This window comes from Rousettus aegyptiacus, unplaced genomic scaffold, assembly GCF_014176215.1.
Source record: "Rousettus aegyptiacus isolate mRouAeg1 unplaced genomic scaffold, mRouAeg1.p scaffold_m13_p_1, whole genome shotgun sequence".
Classification (NCBI taxonomy): domain Eukaryota; kingdom Metazoa; phylum Chordata; class Mammalia; order Chiroptera; family Pteropodidae; genus Rousettus; species Rousettus aegyptiacus.
This window is the reverse complement of record NW_023416284.1, coordinates 157,712,040-157,735,263: the sequence shown is the minus strand read 5'-3', so window position 1 is coordinate 157,735,263 and position 23,224 is coordinate 157,712,040. Positions and strand designations below refer to the sequence as shown.

Below are 23,224 nucleotides of genomic sequence, written 5' to 3'. Positions count from 1 at the left end.
CCAGTCCTGGTTGCTGCCATTCTACTTTCTGTCTCTATGAATTAGACTACTCTAGGTACTCCATATAAGTGAAGTCGTACAATATTTGTCCTTTTTTTGTCTGACTTACTTCACTTAGCATAATGTCTTCAAGGTTTATCCATGGTGTAGAATATGTCAGAATTTGATTCCTTTTTAGGAATGAAAGGTTGCTTCCACCTTTGGCTATTGTGAATAATACTGCTATAAACACTGGTATACAATTACGCATTCAAGTATCTGCTTTCAATTCTTTTGAATATGTATCCAAATATCGCATTGTTAGATCATATGATAATTCTGTGTTTTATTTTTTCAGAAACCACCACATTATTTTCTGCAATGACTCGTATTCTCTTTTCCCCTTATATTTTATATGATTCTCTTGGCTGCCCTGCTAAGAACTTGCTGAAGTTATTTTCATTTATTCTGTAGCAACCAATTCTTACGTTATTTTTCACTGATGCCAGATTATTATTATTGGTTTCGGGATTAAATGTCACCTTATGGAAAAGTATCTGGGTTCCGATGATTTTTTCTGTCCTTTATCTAGCTTGGGCAGCCTCATGTACATTTGACCCATTATTTTGACCAGCCATTAACTGTTATTCTCATTTTGCAGATTGAGAAATTGATTAGATGAGCAGGTCTGTTAAGAGAATGAGTTGTTATAGTAAAGGATTAACTAAAAAGTAGAGTAATTTTAAGTGACTTCCACAGACCTCTAAGGAAATTGGAAACGCTAGTTATAAAATTAAAGTTTCTAAATTCATAACTGAATACTTTCATCTGTGTCTCTAGATTTTCGTGTGCTTCGAGCCTTAAGAATTCATTTTAGAACTGTTGTATATCCTTAGTTGCCTTATCTTTCTCATTCACTCCATTTTGTATCTTTATTTTGTTATAGAGTGCATACTATGTCTGGCAGATTCTTCCTCCTTCTATGATTTTGTCTAGAATATTGCCAATAAAATTTGATAAGTGGGAGCAAACAATGCTGTTCTATCAGGCTTTTTCAAGATCAGAAGAAACACCAAAAGAAATAAAAATGATAACTGTATTTAAATATGGTGTAGATCATGTTTTGACTCTTAAATCACTAAAAATGCACCAGAAAACTTAATACCAAGGCAATATCAAGCTTATCCATATGTTTATAATTTATGTATTATGGACCATTATCTTTTATTGCTTCTGCGTCAATTAGCCACATCTTTGTTGAGAAATAATGAGGTTGGGTAGTATGTTTGCAGGTTTAAAACTGAATTTTCTACAGAGCTACAGTATTTGTGGAGTTTTATTGGTTTCTTATAGATGATTTCTATAAAATTTAAATACTCTTCAGATGTTGGCAAGCAAATATGTACAAATGTCTGTCTATGAACATGACTAGGGTAAGAGAGAGGTGGACCTATCTTCAAACACGATTACAAAAGCAAAAAATTTTTAAAAGCCTTTTGATTTTTAGTTAGAATGCTTGCTGGTAAGATAAAACATCATATATACATATGTATATTTAAAATGCACCCTAAATTCTTATTTCTTTTTCTTGAAAAAATATTTTAGTAAATATTTTATGTGTTTTTTATCTTGGAGTTCTAGTAACTCATAAATGCTCCCCGGAGGTCTAATGCTACATCCATCAGGGATTGCTTCAATAAACTAGTCCTATCCTTCTCTATAAACATTTGTAACCACAAACTAGCTTTATTTTCAGGAAAAAAATATTTTAAAAAATTAAGTTGTTAATGCTCTCATGTCTTTCTATAGCAACTCAGGAAAATGAGGCTGGCATTACATATGGTCATCATTTTTTTAATGAAATTGGGAGGTTTTAGGCCAATTAAGAAACACTTTTGGAAGAACCAATTGGATTGGCTATGCAGAATGAGTTTAATTAAAATCATCTTATTAATCACTTTTCTATTTCTTTTCTATCACTGGACTATCACTAAGAACAATTTGACTTTCATGTCCAATAAATATTTTAAATAATGTTCAAATCCACTAGAGCCTTCCAAACTCCAGTAGTATTTGTCTGACAAGATACTCTCATTAGTCAGGGTCACAGATTGGTAACTGCAACCCTGAAGGCAATCATAAATATGATATTTACTTGTTTCTATCATCTTTTTTGATCCTTGCTTCATGGGCTCTGAAGGTGTTTGAGTTTCCAACATCTAACTTCATGAGTTTTTAAATGATTTTAGATAGCTTTTGTTCTTTGTCTCTTGTTTTAAAAAATTTACTTTATTTTTCAATTATAGTTTGCATTAGTATTATGTTAGTTTCAGGTGTACAATATAGTGATTAGACATTTATATAACTTAATCGATCACCCCAATAAGTCTGGTACCCATCCGATACCATACATAGTTACTATAATATTATTGACTATATTCTCTATGATGTCCTTTACACCCCTGGGACTGTTTTTATACCTGGCAATTTGTACATCTTAATTCCTTCCTCTTCAGATGGTCTTTGTGATAAAATATTTCTACCTGTCCAGAAAAAAAAACTCATAAAGCCAAAAAACCCAATTAGTTTCCTGTTGCCAAATCTCTTTATTTTCTCATTTCTTCTTCTGGAGGAATCAGGAGAGAATCTCTGCCTCAAGGTCCAAGGATCCCTTATTCAAAGGCTCTTTTTCCAACCCTTCCCTTACAAGCCCTTGCATACAATCAGAGATGATATTGAAGAAAATCAGCATGAGCCCTGGACCTTCAGAACATTCTGTACTTAAGAGCCAATGTTGGTTTGCTCAGGACAAATGCACACCAGCTGAATGTGAGCCCTTCAAAATACGGTATTTAAAAATATTTTGTGCTTTTAACTATTGCTATAATAGAATCTTAAAATATGAGAATATTGGTGAAGTACAGATCACAGAATCATGCAAAATCTTAATGTTGTCTGTACGTTTGAAACTATTTGTTAGGTTTGCAACATTAAGTAGGCTGCTCAGGCCCTCCCTGTTTCACATGCCACCTTTTCCTTCCCACTGGCTGGTTCTGCCTTTATTCTTAGCCCTTGGAGGGCATTGGAAGTACTTTTCACTTATTTTTGCCCCACAGTTTGCTCATTCTCACTCTCTCAACTCCTTTGTTCCTTGGAAGTGAAAATTGATTTTTTCATCCTGAGTTTATCTACCTTTTGGCTCTAGCTCCCAGGGCTTCTCTCCAGACTGTATGTATTTGAGGTCTCCATCCGCAGACGTTCACAACACCTGCTTATCCAATATGCAAAAGCAGAGTGCATTGATCAGGCCTGTCTCCTTTGTAACACTTTTTTTACTTTTGTCTCCTGCATCCTCTTGTTCTCTAAGAGGTGTCAGTTTATTTGGAGCTCACTTAGCAATAGCAATCCACCTGGGCACTATATATAAAAGTTCCATTTCAGAGCTGTGGAAACATCTGGGCTTAGCTCTAACCCCCCACAAATATTGTGTTGGTGATAGATACCCTGAACCCAGTTTGAATTTTGTGTCCTAAGAGGGTTTTTATCTGCTCTCAGGTTATGGTAAACTACATATGTCCCCTAAAAAGATGTCTACATATCACCTGATAATTTGACTATTACTTTATATGGCAAAAGAATGAATATTTTCTTATAAGGCAATAATATGTTTAACTTAAGCATCTTGAGAGGAGGGGCTTATCCTGGATTAACTGGCAGACCCTAGATACCATTATACATCTTATAAGAGAGAGACTAGACACACAAAAGCACAGAGAAAAAAGCAATGTGGAGATGGAGGCAGAGATTGGAATGATGCAGCCATGAGCCCAGGGGCACCAAAAAAATGTCAACAGCCACTGGAAGCTGGAAGAGGCAAAAACAGGTTTCTCCCCCAGAGCATCTGAAGGGAACATGGCCCTGCCAACAACTTTATTTCATGTTCTGACCTCTAGAACTTTTATAGAATAGATTTCTGCTGTTTTAAGCTAATTAATTTGTGGTAATTTGCTACAGCAGCCCTAGGAAACTAATATAATACACAAGTATTCCAAGACTTCCCAAGGAAAAGTTAATAAATATATTACTCAGGTGTTTTGGAATTTTTTTAGAAATGGCCTAGTCAGAAAAGCATCCACGAGTTATTTAATTGATAAACTAATTCATCATATATGTATTGAGGACTCCCCAGAAATTTCAAAGATGAACAGGTAGAAAGACTGCAAGCATCTCACTGGGTAGTAAGGTAGACTTGAAAATAAGCAAAGTCAGAGCATAATAGGCCATTACAAAGCAAAGCATAGATGGGGAGGTATGAAATGGGGTTATGAAAAATTTTAAAGGTCATTGAAAGTAGTCTGGAATTTATTCTTTGGGCTGTAGAATAGGTTATAGAGGAATTTTAAATAGAGTAGTTAAACCAAATACTCTAATTTTATATGGAAAAATCTATGATTCTTTGCTATTAAAATAGAATAGAACTTTCTCTGTTTTTAACTAACATGGACAATACTACAATCTCTCCTTGTTACATTGTTTACCTAAATAATTTGGTCCCCAATTCCTCATCCATAGAAAAAATTTCCTTTTTATATGCACGATGGTATCCACATATGCTACATTATTTGGTAAATGTATTACAGTCCTATTCTCTGCAAATGACTGTGAATTTTGTTCTGGATAATGAATATTTTTAAACTTAAATTTATACTTAATTCTAACACTCACTTAACATTATGCATACAAAAAAGAGTTTAAATTCTCTAGATTTACAGCATATACATTGCGTGGAGTAGGGGTAAGGTGCAAAATTTGAGAATCTAGGGCAGGGTTAAAATTATCCATAGTTTTGTTCGATAACTTGTTTTCTTTATTAGGTATGAGTAGTGTAAGGGAAGAAAAATAATTTTTCTCTACCTTTCTGAGTTCTTGGCTGAGATCCCTGTATTAAAAGACAGAGTAGGAAGAGAAAAACAAATAGAAGTTTATTACCATGTACACCTCAAGTATACACAGGAGATACTCAGGGAAACTGAGTAACCCAAAAAGGTCGCTTTAGAATTTAGGCTTAAATATTATCTTAATAGGAAATGGGAGGGAGTAATTAGAGTTAATAATTTTTAAGAAAGGTGACCAGGCCCTAAAGAGAATAGATAAGGAGGTGTGATAGTTTGCAACAAAGTTCGTCTGGTGTGACATCCTGAATTCTGTTCTCCTCTTCCGTGATAAGAGTTAATCTTCTGGTGGCTGCAGAGATTTATGTCTCTTCTGGAGATTTATGACAATCAACTGCCTTTTGGAAGATCTGTCTTTACGTAGATAAAGGGAGTTCAGAGACAGTTTCTGCCTGCATATGTTGTTTGTAAAGTGTCAATGGCTTAAAATAATCATTACATTGCAGCGGCATATTTTGGGGCGCTGTGTCCTGAAATTCTATAGCCATATTTTGGGATGACATGTTCTACTACTCTTCAGTAGGAAAAAGCCAAGGCGATAAGGACAGAGCCTCACCTCAGATGTGCTCTCCTCCTAGAGTCACCATCAAGCCTGAGAAGTCCCTTTCCCCAAAGTCCCACCATTTATCCCAAGCAAGCATCCTGTGAAAATGTTCCCAGCTTTCCCTATAAAATATATTGTATGAAAAAGTAATCCACTAATACTGATCCATCTCAGGGATATAAATTTGTCAGAACTACAAATTAAAAATATGTTAGAAAATGCATTGAGGTTCTCTAGAAATATATGGAGTAGATGAATTTTCAACTGCTTATGATTCCTGAATACAAATGTCACTGACCATTGAGATAAGCCTTTTATTCTGGAATTAGTTTATGTTATATATATGTGAACATGTCACTAGAGAGTAAAATTCTCAAACCTAACGCAATACCTCAAAATGTCTCAAGGACAAAGGTATAAGAAAGGTAAAATTGAATTAATTTACATAGCTCCCTGCCAAGAATAAAAGAAAAAAGAAAAAAAATGTTTTCAGTAAATAGGAGCTGAGATTAGATGAGAATACTAGAGATAAGGGAGACATTTGAATGCTTCTTACTTGGCTCTACTTTAAGAAATACTATACTCTGAAACATTCACTAGTGTAGTTATCAGCCTCTCAGAGTCCTGAACATTAAGAAAAGGTGCCAACTGTGATCCTGAGAAGCTCAACTTAAGCCTGGAGTTTATGTAAATAGTCTTTGTACAGGCGAAAAAAAAAAAAATGGATGACTTGAAAAAATAAAAACCTCTGCCCATGGAAGAATCTTTTCAAATAAGAGACATTTAATCCTGGAGCCACGAAGTCCTGGCAGATTTCCCATATTCAAACTGAGTACATAGATATAATGCCACTGCTTTGTCAGCAATGAATGGCTAGACTCTGAAGGTATCTGCGAAAAGCCAGGGAAGACTGCCATCTGGTGGCACTATAAATTACTACTAAAATACAGTCACAAACTCCCCGTTGCTTTATCAAGCATTTGTTTACAACCTAATTTTTAAAACAAAAGTGAAATGATAAATGATATTTTAAATCAAACACCACCTGAGCAGTGTTTTAATTAATTACTATATCGCTATTATTGTTTTGCAAGTTCCTTCCTGTTTTGTTTCATTTTGTTTTGTTTTGTTCCACCCTTTACCTTTTCTCTGACATGGAAAAAAAAGGCAGTGATAGATGCTTTTTAATTCTATTTGGTCGTTCAGTTTTCCCTACTCGTCATTTTCTAGTTTTCAGAAACTGGAATAAATCCTCTAATTGCAATAAGGGCACTGTAAGACACGTTTCTGACTACATTAAGAGATCATGACAAATACAGAGGAATGAATAAAATGGCAAGTAGTAAAAGTAATCCAAACATAGGTCTGAAAAGGATGAACATTTAGCCTAGACTAAAGGCTTGCATTTGAGGATATTGTTTATACCTTATGTACTTGAGTTTTATTTATCAGCTTTGGCTTTTATAGTTTTTCTGAGAGCTGAGTTTTAACTTGTTAGATAATGATAGATTATGTACTTGTGTAGAGATTTTAATGTATTTAAAGTATATGATCCTGGGGCTAGATTTTGTTGTCATAAAGCCCATATCAAGAAATAAGTAACTCTTAAATATCCCTTAGCATCAATTTTATGCTCTGCTGAATTTCTTTCTTGTCAAAGTGATGTGGGAGTGAATTGAAGTATTTTCTGCAGAATTTCAAATTGCATGTATGTATGCGTGTTTATATGTGTGTGTTTGTGTGTGTATCAACTCTATTGTATATTTAACATTTTCTCAGTATGAATTAAAATCTTCCCACTTCATGTACAAATTATATATAATAAAATTAATTTTCTCTTAATCTAATACTTTAGACTTGTATTACAAAAAAATATCAAAAGGGAAATGAAATGTATAAATTTGGGGTTATTGGGTGAGAATTTCAGATGTAGGTGGAAAAGACATCTGGACCCAAATATCCTTCTCTTAGCTCTTTATTCCCTATTGTTGCAGTAAAGACCCAAAATCAGACTGGCAAGAAACCAAGCAGCACTCAGAGAGTAGGAGAACTCAGGTTTATTAGTTAGCAGTCCCAGAAGAGCTAGCGCTCAGAAGATCTGAGCCAGGAGCTCATTTGCAACATTCCTTATATAGAACCTTTTTGCCACAGGCTGATTGATTGGTTAATTTGTCCTCCCACCATTACAAAGCGGAGGGAGTTGTTATGGTTGCAAGTAGTTACATTGCATTACAAAGAGCAGGAGTTGCTATGGGTTACCCTCAGCTACAAACTGTTACAAAGCTGATTGGCCTTTTGAATGAAAATTTCTCTTCACTATAATTAATCAAGAGTAAACGTCATGCTGGGTGGTGAGTTTGGCCATACTGGAGGATCAGGTCTATGCTACTGTCTACCAAAAAATCTTTCCAGGAAGGTCCAGGTCTAAATGACTGGATTTACTAATGATTAACCAAGAATATATGTAGCTTGATGAATACTTAGAGGATTAGTGCCCCCAAATTTTCAAGAACACATACTAGCTGGGAGGGTCATTGGTCATTGTTAAATAAATAAATCTCCACAATCCACATTCTAGAGCAGACAACACAGAGTTGCCCATGTGGAAAATAGCTTCATCACCCATTAATGCCTCCACATCAGAGGAGCTGCCTAGGCAGCTGTCATTTAGAGCTTTCCAAGGCTCTCAGTAAGCAAGGCAGATTGTTCCTGGTCTACAGAACAGGGCCTCCTAAATGTAATGTCACCTGATTCAGAAGTTGTCTGGTTTGTTCTTTGAGGTGCCTCTCATGATCCTCAGTGCTGACTTTGATCACCATGTAGCCTGTATTTATTTATGCACTTCGCCTTGTTGTTAGATTGCAACCTTACTTCCTGATGCCTACCCCTCTCTCCCTGCAACATTGTTCAAACTGCAGCTTCTTGTAGCTTTGGGGAGAAGTAGAGTCAAGTCTCTGAAATTCTTCCCTTCTGAGACCTTAAGAGAATTAGCTATGTCATCTTAGTGGAGTAGTAACCACCAACCTCAACGTTAGGCAGATGATTTAGAAAACTATAGCTTATTTTCTGAAATTTGGTATTTTTTTATATATCCTCAAATTGTATATAAATCTGTTATTGTCTTGCTCAAGTCAGGCCAAACTATTTTGAAACTTTTTATTCTGGAAAATTTTAAGTACATGCTAAAGTAGAGAGAATGGCATAATGAACCTGTCCAGGTACCCATCACCAAGCTTCATCAACTATCAATTCAAGACTAATTTTGTTTTATCTATATCCTTCACTCTTCGGCCCCACTGGATATTTTAGGGAGAGGGAAAAAAAAAAAAAAAGCAAGTATCATTTCATTAATTTCATCAGCAAATACTTCGGTGGATATCTCTAAGTGGTAGAGATTTTTAGAAGAAACAATATAGTTGTCACGCCTGAAATCATAAGAAAAATGCCTTAAACTATTAACTATCAAATTAGAATTCAAATTTGCCTGCTTGTCTCATAAATGTTTTCTTATGGTGTGACTCGGGATCTAAATAAGGTGTATACATTGCAATTGAATGATATGTTTTAAAGTCTTTTTTAGTCTATAGATTTTTTCCACTTTTTTCTCAATTTGTTGGAGAAACTGGATTAATATATAGAGTTTCCTGCAGTGTAAATTTTTCTGACCATATCCCTTTGATTGACAGTGAACAGGAGTGAAAATGGGGGCTATTAATATTCTATTTCCAGATCTAGTTACATAAGAAACTTAATTTGTATCAAGGCATTGAGCTGTTCTTATTTGGGGGCATTTTCCTAAAAGCATTACATATTTCAGTAAATAAATTTATTAAAATATTGTACTTATAAGCAAAACAAAACAGAGTGACTTTTTAAGTAGAACTGGTAATTTTCACACTTCTAAGATTACTCCATCAGCCATTTTAGGTGGGGGAAAAAGGATGAACTAATCATAGTCTTAAAGATGTCAACCAAAAATCTGAACTTTTGAAGATTGAAATAAAGATTTACAAACACTCTAAGTGACAATGACTTTCATCATATTTAATGTTATATGATATTAGCAAGTGAGAAAATGAAGCTATGGTGATTAACAATATCTTTTAATACTATATATTTTAAAACTTCATATTCTTGTGAATATAAAGAATATGAAAACAATTATCTATAGTCTTTTAATGTTGTTTATAATTATGTGATACACAATCCAGTATGTCATTACATTTAAAATTCACGAAAGTTAACATTAACTCTTTTGAGTTTTTTTAAACAGTGATAAAGTAAAACATACATTTTATTGAATACATTGGTTCTTCCTAAAAATTGCTAAGATAATCCAAAGAAGTAATACAGTGACAAACTAAAATCATTTTTTTCCTGAGAATACTTTTGGAAGATGTTTAGATAAACCGAAGATTTCACTATGCTAATATATGTAACAGGCATAGAATAGTGGCTGAGGCTTAGTAAGCACAAAATAAACATTAGTTATTGTTATTATTTGTATAAACAAATGACTCTGAAGGAGATTTTCTACATAGTTGCATGAGAGCTTAGATTTTTCCTGACATGAATGCTTAACATATTGGCTAGATAGTGTTTCACTGATGAAATCAATGAAGAAAATTTTTTAGATGCATTGAAGAAGCCATTATTCTATTTTTAATGACTTTTTTAGCGAAAGCATTGCTTTATGGATAAACTGAATAAGCACAACTACTTATGGAGCAGCTGCATTGTCTAGAATTTTTAAAAGTGTTTCTCTAGGAAGCTTAGAGAGATGAAGCTACATATGAAATACATTCCCAAAATGTTATTATAGGCAAGTTACTTCAGCAAAGAAATTGTAGCCAGAAGTTTACAAAGTTCTTCAGAATGTTTTGAATATGGTTAATTTATAGAAACAAAAGTATAAAATATAACAGAATCCTCATGATACTTTGTGAGATAGGAAATGACTGTGATGATCTTTTATATAAAGATTTGCTGATTATCTTATGACAAATAATTTTTTTCCAAAATTAAAGATACATTAATATTAAGATTTCTTTTATAAAAAGGTGAGTATTTGGATTTGTCTACCTTATCCATGATAAGTGCTTGTCAGTAGTCTGCTACCTAGAGGAACACAGACATACACACTTGATCTGGCTCTCCAATTAAAAGGAAAGAAATAACTATAATAAAAGAGTTATCCCATATAGAACATTTTGAAAATGATTTTTTTTTAAAATAGTGTTAACCGTAAGCACTTTTTTTTGCTGAAAACAATGCAATGTAAATAGTGTAACGTACAAAACCTCTTATCTTGAAAACTTTAAAAACTGAGAAACAAAATTTCTAACCATTTATAAAATCTTCCAAAGAATTTCAATGGATTTTAAGCTCAATAGTTAAAATATTACTTAATTAATTGCCAACTCAAATCTGTTTAGTTAAAAAAAAAAAATTTGATATCAAGGAAGATAGGAATTTCCTAGCCAATTTCAACATCTTTGTAAAGTTAGTAGACATTGCTGAAAAATATGTATCGTGACTTAGAGCAATTAATGTACTTTATTCATTTGGATCCATGTATATTTATGAAGCATATTTTAGTGGTTAAATACATTAAAACTCAATATATAAGTCAACTGAATTATGAAGCAAATAATTGAATTGCTGTATCACAGTGTTAAATCAAAATTTAAAAAATAATGGGAACTTCAATCATTTTTCTCAGTATAATTAATAACTAAAAAAATTTTGTATAAAATATGTTTTATTTTTATTTATTATATTAATGGTTCTACTCTGAATTTGTTTTATAATGCACATATCTTAATAGAGTAAATGCACATATTACACATATGTTAACAGAGTACATATATATGTAATTTAATGTATATGTACATGTATCACATTTATGGGTTCATGCTTAAAATTTTGATCATTAAGAAGACACAGTCAAAATTATTTAGATGTTTCTGATTTAGAGGTTGGTAGGAAAAAGAAAAGAGAGCAAAAGAGATGAGTGAGTGACAAGTCAAGCGGCAGAAGAAAGACAAGAGAACAGTGTTACTGGAGGCTGAGAAGGCGATTTTTAAAAAACGATGAGCTGGTTAGCAGAGTTATGCGCAGCAGAAAGCTCAGGAACTACGAGGTCTGAGAAAAAGCCATGGGATTTATGACTGCTGATTAAAAAGTTATTGGTGAAAATATTTTTAGTCAAGTGGTAGAAATAGAAACCAGATACCATGCAGTAAATACCTAGATAATAAGTGAGTGGGAGGAAAGGAGCAGGAAGAACAGATTACTTTTACTAAAGTTTGGCAGAAAATAAATGAGAGAATAAACTAGAGTGGGTGGGCAGAATGACTGGTTTAGTACATCAACGGGAAAGTGTCACAGTCAAGAGGGGAGGCACTTACTTTAGAAAGAGAAAGGGGCATTTTGCAAGTAGAGAGATCAAGTGAACTTCTAAGAAAAGACAAACGAAGCTGTGGGAATTGATTTCGTACGGCCACAATCTCAATGAATTAAGTGAATAAATACCTTTCTAAGATTGAGGAATGTCGGGTTGCAATGATGAGCTCAATAGAAGGGGGGAAAATGTGCAATATCTTCTATGGACCCCTCACAAGGAGCTGAAGCAGATATCCTTTGATAAGTGAGCAAAATTGAGGACTAAGATATCATCAGGCAACATGAATTTATATCAAAGCAAAATAGGAAAATTACAAAACTGTTTCTTTTATTACTTATATTTGTTTGTTTGTTTATTACCAGCAGTGAGCTAGCTACCTCTGTTGAGAGAAGAGAAAATGAATTTTCAGGACGGGCAAAGAGAGCAGGATGGAAAGTGAGGGTCTTATAACCACAGTGAGAAAACTGTTACTAAGCTGGTTCGAAGAACCCTGTGGGTAGGAAAACAAATGAGGCAAAAAAGAGGCTGATAGATGGAAATGAATTGAAGACTGAGAGGGGAGAACAGTGTTAAGTGTGAGGACAGAGGAAAGTCTTAGAATCCAAGATCTTGATGATGGATACATCTGAGGGACAATGATGTTCAATCAATGATGTTCTGATTGCACTTACATGAGGTTAAAAAAGAGAAGAGAAAGATGTTTGACTAGATGGTTATGAGCAAATGCTCTCTTTGCAGGGGTGGATCCTAGATAACTGAAGGGTCATGCCTGGACATTTAGAGAAGGTGTTGGATGATGGTGCTTTATAAAGGGATGGGGACTAAGGATTGTATGCGAGAAGCGGGGAGAAGGGCAGCCTGCATGGGAAAGGGTTTCAAAGAAATGCTGCTGAGCTCGAGTTGAGGTGAGGAGGTGGGAGTGCATCCTACGTAGGGCACTTTGTTCACTATAGCATGAGCTTTTTATACTTTAGCAACACTTTCTTGGTAAGAATGCCATTTAACATTTCACATAATGTGAATGCTCGAAGAAATAGTGAGACGAATCATATTTATTAAAATGATTTATAGCTCAAATGATGATATAGCAATGTTTTAATCAGGTTGCCAGGATGGATTCCTTTCAAAGACTTATGCGAAAGGCTGTGTTTTAATAACCAGACGTTAAAATGATTTCCAATTTTTAAAGAATACATTTAGAATATTTTTCCTAGATATAAAACTATTATATGGTACACTGCAGTTCCCATCTGCCATCTGCAGCAAGAGTTGCTCTGCTGGACACTTTTCAAATGCTGTTCATATGTCCACTGATTCAAAACTAACTTCACCAAAAACTAATCTAAACAGAAAATGTGTCGTACAGTTTATTCTGCTGTGGTTTCTGTTTCTATGATTTAAACTAAGATTAATTTTCCTACCTCGCAGAGTCTAAGAGTTAGGATTTTCCAATTAAAATAGGAACTATGAAAGTTATAACAATAACCATGTGAATTAATAATTTTAAAATTTGCAGGAGAGCAAAATGAAGATAAAAAAATTTATTTATACACAAAGAGCTATTTCAGTGTCCACAATATTAACACTGTAAGTAAGCCGGCCTTGGTATTTCGAAGGGGATGCACTTGTAATGACTTTTAAATAGCAAACCCTTTGCATGCTTGCCCATTATCTGGAGTGACAGGACTAACATCTTTGAGAGCATCCGGGCTTCTTGTTTATCTTCTTAAGAATAACAATTGTACAGAACAGCTGTTTATTCTGACTGCATTTTAAAATAAAAATATATTGATTAAGCATTACCTCAAGTGTCTATTTCATCTTTGGCTAAATTCATAGATTGCAGTAGCAAGAATCAGATTGAATTGAGTTTGGCAAAAGGGTATGAAGACCTTCTTCACCCTGACTACTCTGGAACAGAATTCTTAAATGTGTTTTGATCAAATGAAGTGTGTGATTATATCAAGTTCTTCCCACATCCAGGAGCTAGAATTTGTTTTTTCCCAAGAGAGTGGTCAAATTAACATCAAATCAGGATGGTGGGACTTATAGATGTTGAATTTTTTAGTTCTCGGTTTACAGCAGGAAAAATAGAGGAAGGTGGCAACTAAAATATATGAGTACTGTTAATCTCTTCCTTGAATACATACTAAGTTCTTAAAACATACCTTTGAAAGTATAGGTTTAAAATCCTCTCAATAGGAAATGAAGGATGCTTTCCCAAAGAACATGGTGAGATCTTTGATATAATGCATGATAAGATCTCTAATCATAGCTCCAACAAGGATGGCTTTTCTTGGGTCTGGTCCCAGCAAGTCCAGCAGATAGAGGTCTTTAAACAGTTGAGATGGGAGGCTCTCATCTCTTATCATGGCAACTTAGAGACCAAATACAGGCATTCTTCTTTTCCATGGGTCAATTGCCTCTTCTCCAACCCAAGGGAATTGTTAAGACAGATAGAAAACTCCTATTCTTTTAAATATCTGAACTTCTTGTCACACTTAGAGCAAGCAGGAGAGAAAGAGATTGTCCTGTCAACCACAGTTGGGCCCAATAGTGTCTAAGTGTCAAGCCACATGCACGTACCTGTGACTGCTAAGGCCACCAATCAGCTGCCAGCTCAGAGCCCAGCTATCATGGTCCTAATTGAAAAAGAAAGTATGCATAACTGAGGGGAGAAGAGCGCTGGCCGAGGAGTATAATTCCGTCAAGGAGTCTTACTTGGGAGGGCCCCATCCTGAAGTTCTAGGAAAAGTGAAAGAGGTTGGAATGGGCTTGACGGGCAGATGATACAAGGCCTCTGCCAATCACAGGCCTGGGCAACCTGTCTGCAAACAACCTAAGGCTGCAAGGGTAAGGAATTGTGTCAATGACAGCATGTCCTTGAGATTGTGTGGAACAAGCTCAAAAGCATTTTCTTTTAATAAACAGTTTATAATTATAAATGCATAATTGCATGAAACATCAGATAAGTAAAAGAGAGGACTATTTTTATGAATTATCAACTTTAGATTATTTTTCAGTTTACATTCTTGTTTGCTTAAATATTTTCTTCAGAAAAAAAGCAAATATCTGCCTTCATTTAATTGACTATAATGCACAATGAGAAAATTATTACCTTTTTTAAACCACTTGATAGTCTCATAAATGATTGATAGTGATTCAATCATATAACAAAAAAAAGAGGAAACACACACATACAAACACATATAGATGTACACATTCGAAGAGAGATTACATGTTCCTCTGGAATAATAATTTGATGTATTATTAAATATTTATCTATATTTCTTATGATTAAATTTTGACCTTTATTTTTTTAAGTACTGTTATTGTTTCTGTTGTTAATTTAAGTAGAATTTAATTCTTAAGAAGGAAGCTAGTTACTGAGAAATTTCTTCCCAAGCCTCACTTAAAATTTCTTACCAAATATCACTTGAAATTACTTTTCTGATGAAAGAAAATACGGTCAGTGGACAGGAGGAGTTGTTTATGCAAGCCGAGAAGGAGGTCGCTTTTTTTAGTCTGTTAGGAGAGTGAGTGATTTTTTACAAAGTATAAAGCAAAGTACTTTATCTGGGATATTTCATGTTGTTTTAAATGTGAATGATGTTTAGTCCCTGGGCCAAGACAAATCCTGTGTGGCTTTCTAAGGAAAAGCAAGCCATGTGTCCCTTGAGGAAAAGGACACAAGCGAATATAATCATGAACTGAGAATCTCGATGAACTGTTTGGAAAATAATGATGTTTACCAAATAGCATGGCTTTAGGTATGAGATAAAAGATGGATTTGAAGAAATCTTTAATTTTTTTTCATGGACATCTGGTTAATTTTTTTTTTTTTTTGGTAATGTTTATTTGTTCCTTCTTTGTTCATGAGAAAAATATTCAGTACCTTATAATTGAATCACTGCTTCCAGCAGGGGCACTGAAACCCATATGCAAACTACAAGCCAAAAATAACATGAGAAATAATTTAATAGTTGTTTTATTCTAGTAGACAGGATCCTAATGACTCATTTCTAATGACAAGTTAAATGGAAATTACACAAAATAACAGGATTTATTTTTGAAGTACAGCTATAGAGTAGTCACAACGGCCTACTGCATACCAGTTCAAATTTATCTGTGTTCCTTTTTATTCTTTGCACACATTTTATTTTATTCATTTTCCTCCGGACCTGATCTTCAAGTTGAAGACTCGACATCATGTAAGCGGGGCCTGACAGAGAGTTTTATTTCTTCCATTATCGTCAGGCCACAATCCTGTGCCTCAGGAATATGAGGGCCACTGTACATACACACTCAGTTCTCAGGATCTCACTTTCCCTAGCATAACTATTCTTTGATTTATAACGTCCATATATAGTAACCAATCTAAGAAATGTATAGAATACTATGTTATTATAGTATTCTAGAAAATTGTATGTTTATTTAAATAAGTTTTATTTTAAAAAAACAGAATTTGCAACACATGTGTGTGGTTTTAAATGGATAAAATAAGTTAAAAATGTGTGTGCTGTTCAACTATACAATAAGGATTACTGTTAGGAGTGACTTTATATCACTTAACATATGAACATGTGACTATGTAGTGGCTGTTGATAAGCTAACCAAAGAAAAAGTCATAAAAATTAAGACTATATTTTATTCATGCATTTATCCATTCATTTAATATGTAGTTATTTAATACCTACTATATTTAAAACACTGAGACCATGACTAAGAACAGCAAATAGGAGAGACATAGTCCTTATTCTTAGTAGTTTATATTTTAACCAGAGAGAGAGACATTAAACACTAAACCAGTTATTACTTAATGGTATTCGTGGAAACTACTTTGCAGTAGAAGTACAAGGTGCTCAAAGACTAGAAAACAAAGGTGCTGGCTTAAGTATATGGTGAGAGAAAACTTGTTGAGACTCAAGATTTAGTAAAATTAAGGAGAAAGAGTTTGTGGTAATGTCCTAGACTAATAGAATAGCTAAGCATTAAGCAGGAAGGAAGGACAGTGGGACAGTAGAACTAAAGGACATTAGAGTTGGAGTTCAGAGTACTTACCATGGCATACAAGCTTCTGCCTCATCTAATTTTATAAATCTGACCCCACCTCTGTGTCATAACCCTATAGATGGTAAACTAAGCCATGAAATTGTTGGAATTATCTAGGGATGGTAAAAATAAAACTGGATCAATAGCAAAATCTAGAGAAACTCTTAACAATCAGTCTTTAGGTAGAGAAGTTTAAACCAATAGCAAAGAAGACTAACAATCAGTGGACCGAGTGGGAGGAGAGACGCTAGAAGCCAGAAAAGAAAGTGACTAGACCTGTCCAATGCTGCTGAGGGGGTAAACAAGGTAGAGTCTGACAGATTACTAGCTAGATTGAAGTTTTAGAATTAGGATGGATGCTATGTAAATTACAAAGGGAAAAGAGCCTAGGGGGCTGGTGAATGTAGAGAAAGTTGAGGGATCAGTGGATCTCAGGTCCCAGTGAGATCTAAGAGTAATCTCGATAGAAGGAAAAAAATAATAATAGTAACAGTCTTGAAGATAAGAGCATTGCCTAGAGTGAAGACAGTAACTTGAGAACAAAAGATCAGATAAGAGGGAAAGATACTTCCTAACTTTGGGAGTGGAAAAGATTCTAGTTATGACAGGTTTCAGGTGTGACTCTGGGAGTGAAAGGCTAAGGCGGAGAAGTAAAAAGTTCTTTTGTAATAGGGAGATCCATCCAGTCAAGATATTAAGTGGGATGTTTATGTAGGTGTGAACATCATCCAGGATCATGGGGAAAGAAGGGAAAACAACAATCCAGCTTTTTTATGCAGGATGGAGTGATAGATGATAACAAGAAGGGCTATCGTGCATAGTTAGATGACAAGAATGTCAGAGCAGGAATTATTTGCAAGGAGATATTGATGCAACAGCACTATGGCAAAAGTATCATTGATCGAAGGGAATCTAGATTGAGGAGGAATAAGCAGCTATCCTCATTTGCAGAAGTGCTCTCCTCAGTAGAGAGCGAAGGTTTAGTCAAGGTAGGAAGATAGAGACAGTGTTCTGAAAAGAAGTTGAGTGTAAGTGCAATTTGCAAACCATGGAGCAAAATTCTAAAGGCACAGTGGAAGAATTTGGGAGATAGGAAAGAAGAGAGAGAGTAGAGGGGAGAGAGATAGAGAGATAGAGGGCAAAGAGAGGTGTGGCTTAAAGGAGTGCAATTGCAATTGGGCAGTGAAGAACAGAGCACGTGGGAATTTTATTGTGGCAGATAATCAGTATCTGGCCATGGTTTGGAGACTCAGGGAACTGGAGGGAAGGCAGACTAAATAAACAAGGTCAAAATATTTTGGCAGTTTCAGTAGCTTAAGACACATCTTCCTCTCTTTATATTAAAATCAGGAAATAGGAGCCTACCTGTAATAAGTAAAGAAGAGATTGGAAAACCTGACAAGACTTGATGAGAGGAGAACCCAATGTGGGAACAGTCTCTAGTAAAGTGGGTTTCTTAATTATTGAAATGCTAATATGTTTATAAAATGTACAATCTACTAGATATTTGTACCAAGAAACGCCAGGCTTTTGTAACGCTTGAGTCATTCTATTCAAGTGGTCATTTTCTCTCTTTAGTCTTTCATGTTGAAAATTTCAGGTTTAAAAGTTTTATTTAAATTCAGCATTTTTTCTTTGAAGTCTGGGATATGTTATAAATAACATAATATCCATGAAGTTCTTCATTTTCTCTTACTGTCTTAATATTATCAATTGAATTTAGTATGGAAAAGCAAGAAGCAGTATTCTTTCTTTAATCTAGTTTATTGCTCAGTGCTGAGAAACTATAATTTAATATTCATCTAATAACTTGAAATAATAATATATTTCCCAAATGTATCTAATTCAAAATCATGAATTTACTTAGACACTGGTTGAATCTGTTGGTGGACTGTGGATGAGTCAAGTGTAAATACTTGTAGTGGTTTGGTCCTCGTTAATACCAACATTCAAACTCTGATCCGAATTGTCCCTGGAAGTGTCACCAGGATCCCATTCTTTGTCATTAGGTGATGTTCCATACCCTATTTTAATTCTCTGCTTAAATAATTTTAAAAATTGTGTTTAAACAATTTGGAATCTGAAATTATATCATATTCATATTTGTATTCTCACACTATAGCCAGTATCTGAGGTAATATAGATAAATGGTTGTTGAGTGTACCCATCATCTATCACCACTCAGTGCTGCATACTCACCAGAAAAGCTTAATGGCATAAATCCGAAAACACACTTATTTAGTTCATGAGGCTGTGGGCTTCAGTTGACCTGAGGTAGTTTAAGCCAATCGAGGCTGAGTTTGCCCAACAGCTCCTCTAGCTGTTGGCTCTCTCATCTCAGATGACTGGGCAATGTGAATCTGCTCTCTATCCTGTTCAGCATCTAGCAGACCAGTCTAGGCAGGTGCTCATGGCATAGTGGAAAGACAAGAATGAGCAAAAACCATTATGCAAGCAACTTTCAAGTCTCTGTGTTGCTTATGCCGAATCCTCCTTTTGGTCCAGAAGAAGGCATATAGAAATCAAAAGTCACAGTAAGAGGCCATTGCCAAATTACATGGAAAAGACATGTATCTAGAAAGGAATAAAGAATGAGGGCCATCAGGGCAGCCAGTCCACCACATTGAATAAATACATGAACAAATGGATAAGAGACTGATATAAGAAGCACTGGACAAAGAGTCAGGAGACATATCCCCAAGGCTCAGCGCCCTTTATTTTGTTAATTTGAGTGGATCATTTAATTATGCTGGACCCTAATTTACCCTTATTGTTATTTTCCAAGCTTTAAAACCTTTAATTCAAGCTTTTAATCATGACTATTAATGAATTTAATACTATGCACAATCAGTAGGAGGCACATAAAAAAAAATCATTTATTACCCTATCCTATGGTGAGTCAAAATAGCTATGTGGATATAGCCAAAACTGACTAATTTCAACTTTATAAATCTTTGAATATTTTAAAATTACATTCAAACCGAAAAACTTCTAGTCTGAATTTAAGTATAAAGCATAATCTGAAAGTTCAATTTCCTACTTAGGTCTTTAGTTTTTGCTTCTGTGTGATGATTCTTTCGGAGCATACAATATACCAGTACAACATCAAACACTATGATATTTTATATGTGAGATGAGTTTTAGGGTCCACCGATGTTATGTCTTAATAATTCATTGTTAAGATGAATTATTATTCTTAAATTGACTAGTGGAGCTTTGTCAAATTTGCATAATACTGATAAAAATGTGGGTTATTTTTTAGGCAGATGTTATAATTCGTTTTATATAAAGAATGCAAATAATACAGAAATGAAATCTGTTGTTCATTATACAGTATATAATTATATACTGTATAATGAAATGCTGGATTATTTAACTATAAGAATAAAACTGTTCTAAATGAAAAATATTTTATAAGCTTCCCAAGGAGAAAGTAATATACAATAATGGCCTTTGAACATAATTTTCTCTGCCTGAGATGACTTCTTATTCTAGTCACTCACTTAGATAGCCTTGAAAATTTCACACCTAGATTACCAAAATATTATTGATGAAAATATAAATTGTAACTTACTTTGACGTATAGAATGTTTCATTTCAGATATAAGGAATAGCTTGCCATATGACAAATGTTTATCCTTGTCATATCTCTCGGAAGCATTTATTTTGGACTGATAATTTACTTGTGAAATCTATCACTCTGGCCTGTGTCATTTCAGAGCCTCCATGTAGACATATCCAAGAAACTTCACTCAAATCAAGCCAGCCTGGAGTCAAAAGCATCAGTTGGTTGTCACAATGATTTGGCGGATCTGGATAAAGAGAGAAGCATGAGTGGGGCAACGGCGGTATCAGGTACCGGTGTAACCACAGGTTGGTTAAGCTGCCATTGATACTGGTTTTAACTGCCTATGTGACAAATGCACAATAAACAGATCCTTACTCATATTTTGTTTGGACTATATAACTCAGTCGAAGTGACTGCCTGACTTGCAAATCTCTTTGGAATATAGTTTTAAGTGTAGCAATATATTAAACACTCACAATGATAGGTCTGTTCATTGTTTTCGTTATTAGATTTTTCTCATTTATGGTTTTCATGGCTGAGGCAGTATTTTATTTTAAGATTGCTTGTATTATCATGACAATGACATTTTAATATTTTTTGCTAGAATTAACAAGAAGGATTAATGGTTTGAGAAGAGGTTAACATAATTGAGATGTTTCAATTTAAAGAAGTGTCAGATAAGTAATCTAATACAGACTTAAATTATGATAGCTTAATTTATAGAGAAGATGAGCTGATATTTTTCATCTCTACTGAAAGTGAAACAGAAGCAAATAGACTTGTGGAGAAGTTGATAGCATTTGATTAAGCTACTAAGACTAACTTTCATATTGTGGAAATCTGGGATGAGTTAGCAAGGGAAATGAGAATTTTCTTTCTTGGCGATATTTTAGACACACCAAAGCAGCTCAATTTCTAGTACACTTTATCTTTGAAACTTTACATTTCAGTTTGTAGGAAAATTGAAACCGTAATTATTCTTAAGCATATGGTTTGTTTCTTTCGCCTCCTTATCTGGTTTTATAGCTACACTCTTTTCTTCCAAGGGCATGTAAAAGTCAAAATACTAGATATAAAGTCTCTAAAGTGTTTCTGCTGAAACTCTGTACAATCTGTGTTCCTTCACATAGTTAGCCTACTGGCTTCTGACACTCCTATAAAAATATCCCATATAGCTTTTCCTATTACCTTTTCATTCACTCTCTCTGAGTGATAAAAATGAAATTCTGTAAAGGGCTTTGAAAACCATGCATATTGCAATTCCTCCAAATTTCAGATACTAACCAAGTTTGACTATAAAAAAAAAAACAACTACTGCAGTAAAAATTGCTGCAGCATGTTGAATCTCATGCCATTAGTAATTTATTAGAAACTATTTTTTTTTCCTTAAGATTATGGATCCTAAAAAGTACCAGGGAACACAATTCCTGAGGTTGAAGTTTTTGTTTCAATCACAGGAAAACTTGGTATCGGGCCTAGCACATGGCAGTCCCACCTTTGCCTCCTTTGAATAGTGCAGCGTATGTGATAGCCCAGGCCAGCACCTGCTTTGAACGTACTGCCTGTCAGTGATGGTTTGAGGAAAAGGAGGTCCTGGAATTAAAGTAGAGGTTCCAGGCTGATCAAGACTTTTAAACTTTATTCAACAGAGTAAAATGAAATCTTACTTAGGTTAAGATAATTTCAACATGCATTTATTTAGAAATTATGTATATGCTCATCTGGGCAATATTTTCATTTGTTTTCCCATTTGTAATTACTACAAATTACAGAATCTGTCTTCATTATGAATTAGAGTTATATGACAGTTACACATGTAGAAACACAAAAGTTAAGTAAAGCAGAAATATAGTTTCAAACTTCTTTTACCTCATTTAATGTAGTATTTGTTTCCTTATTTGAAAAAAAAAAAAAGACTCATTGGCTCTTTACTGAAAATTTGCCAGATTTGGAATGAACTGGCCATTTCTGAATGTTCAGTCGCCACCTTGGAGTTCAGGATGGGCAAATACATCCTTTTTTGAGCTTTCCCGTCTTTTTAATAATTAGACATAAGTCAATCATTTACTAAATTATCTTCGGGTGAGAGTGGCAGTTTTAGAGTCTTCGTGGCATATTACAAACAAAATCCTTATTAAGACAGAGGTGCAGCGTCTCTAGTTTTGCTGGTTCAGGACACTCGGATGTTCTTCTTTCAGTTAGATAAAGTGGAATTACACTAAAGGGAATTATTTATTTTGGAATTGGATGTAAACAACCAGGAGGTTCACTGGGATCACCTAACACACATTGTGTGATGAGAGTTTCCTCTATGGCAGCCAGGAGTACAGTAAATTATACCTCAGGATCAGTGCTGTCAGCCCCAGCTCCTCTTCACTAAAGCACTGATGAAAATGCTTCACGGAATTTCATGGATTACCATCTTCTGTGGGTCCTTGATTCACTACGGTTGCTTGGCAATGGCCATGTTTTATTTTAGAAACATTGTTATTAAGTCTGCAGGTTGTTTTGTTCAACAATTACTAAAAGAACATTTCTCTGAAAGTAGGATGATTAAATGGTTGACCTTTGGAGTCTGAACTCCGACTGCTGGGTTTAAATCTTGTCTCTCCCACTCTCTAGCTGTGTACCATGAGCAATTTGTTAATGTCTCTATCTCTTTATTTGTAAAATTGGGTTAATAAGAGAGCTACACCATGGGGTCTTTTGAAGACTACATTAGA

General features: G+C 34.5%; 1 protein-coding gene across 5 annotated transcripts in view; it reads left to right on the top strand.

The window, feature by feature from the left end:
• THEMIS (thymocyte selection associated) overlaps positions 1 to 23,224 on the top strand; it is a 160,346-nt gene that overhangs the window by 126,592 nt on the left and 10,530 nt on the right. For 4 of the 5 annotated variants that reach the window (XM_016157124.2, XM_036221578.1, XM_036221583.1 and 1 more), the window contains one exon: positions 20,653 to 20,806. In XM_016157124.2, coding sequence (XP_016012610.1) covers positions 20,653 to 20,806 — 154 coding nt within the window. The remainder of the gene's footprint in view (positions 1 to 20,652; positions 20,807 to 23,224) is intronic. The other variant, XM_036221581.1, reaches the window with a different exon arrangement.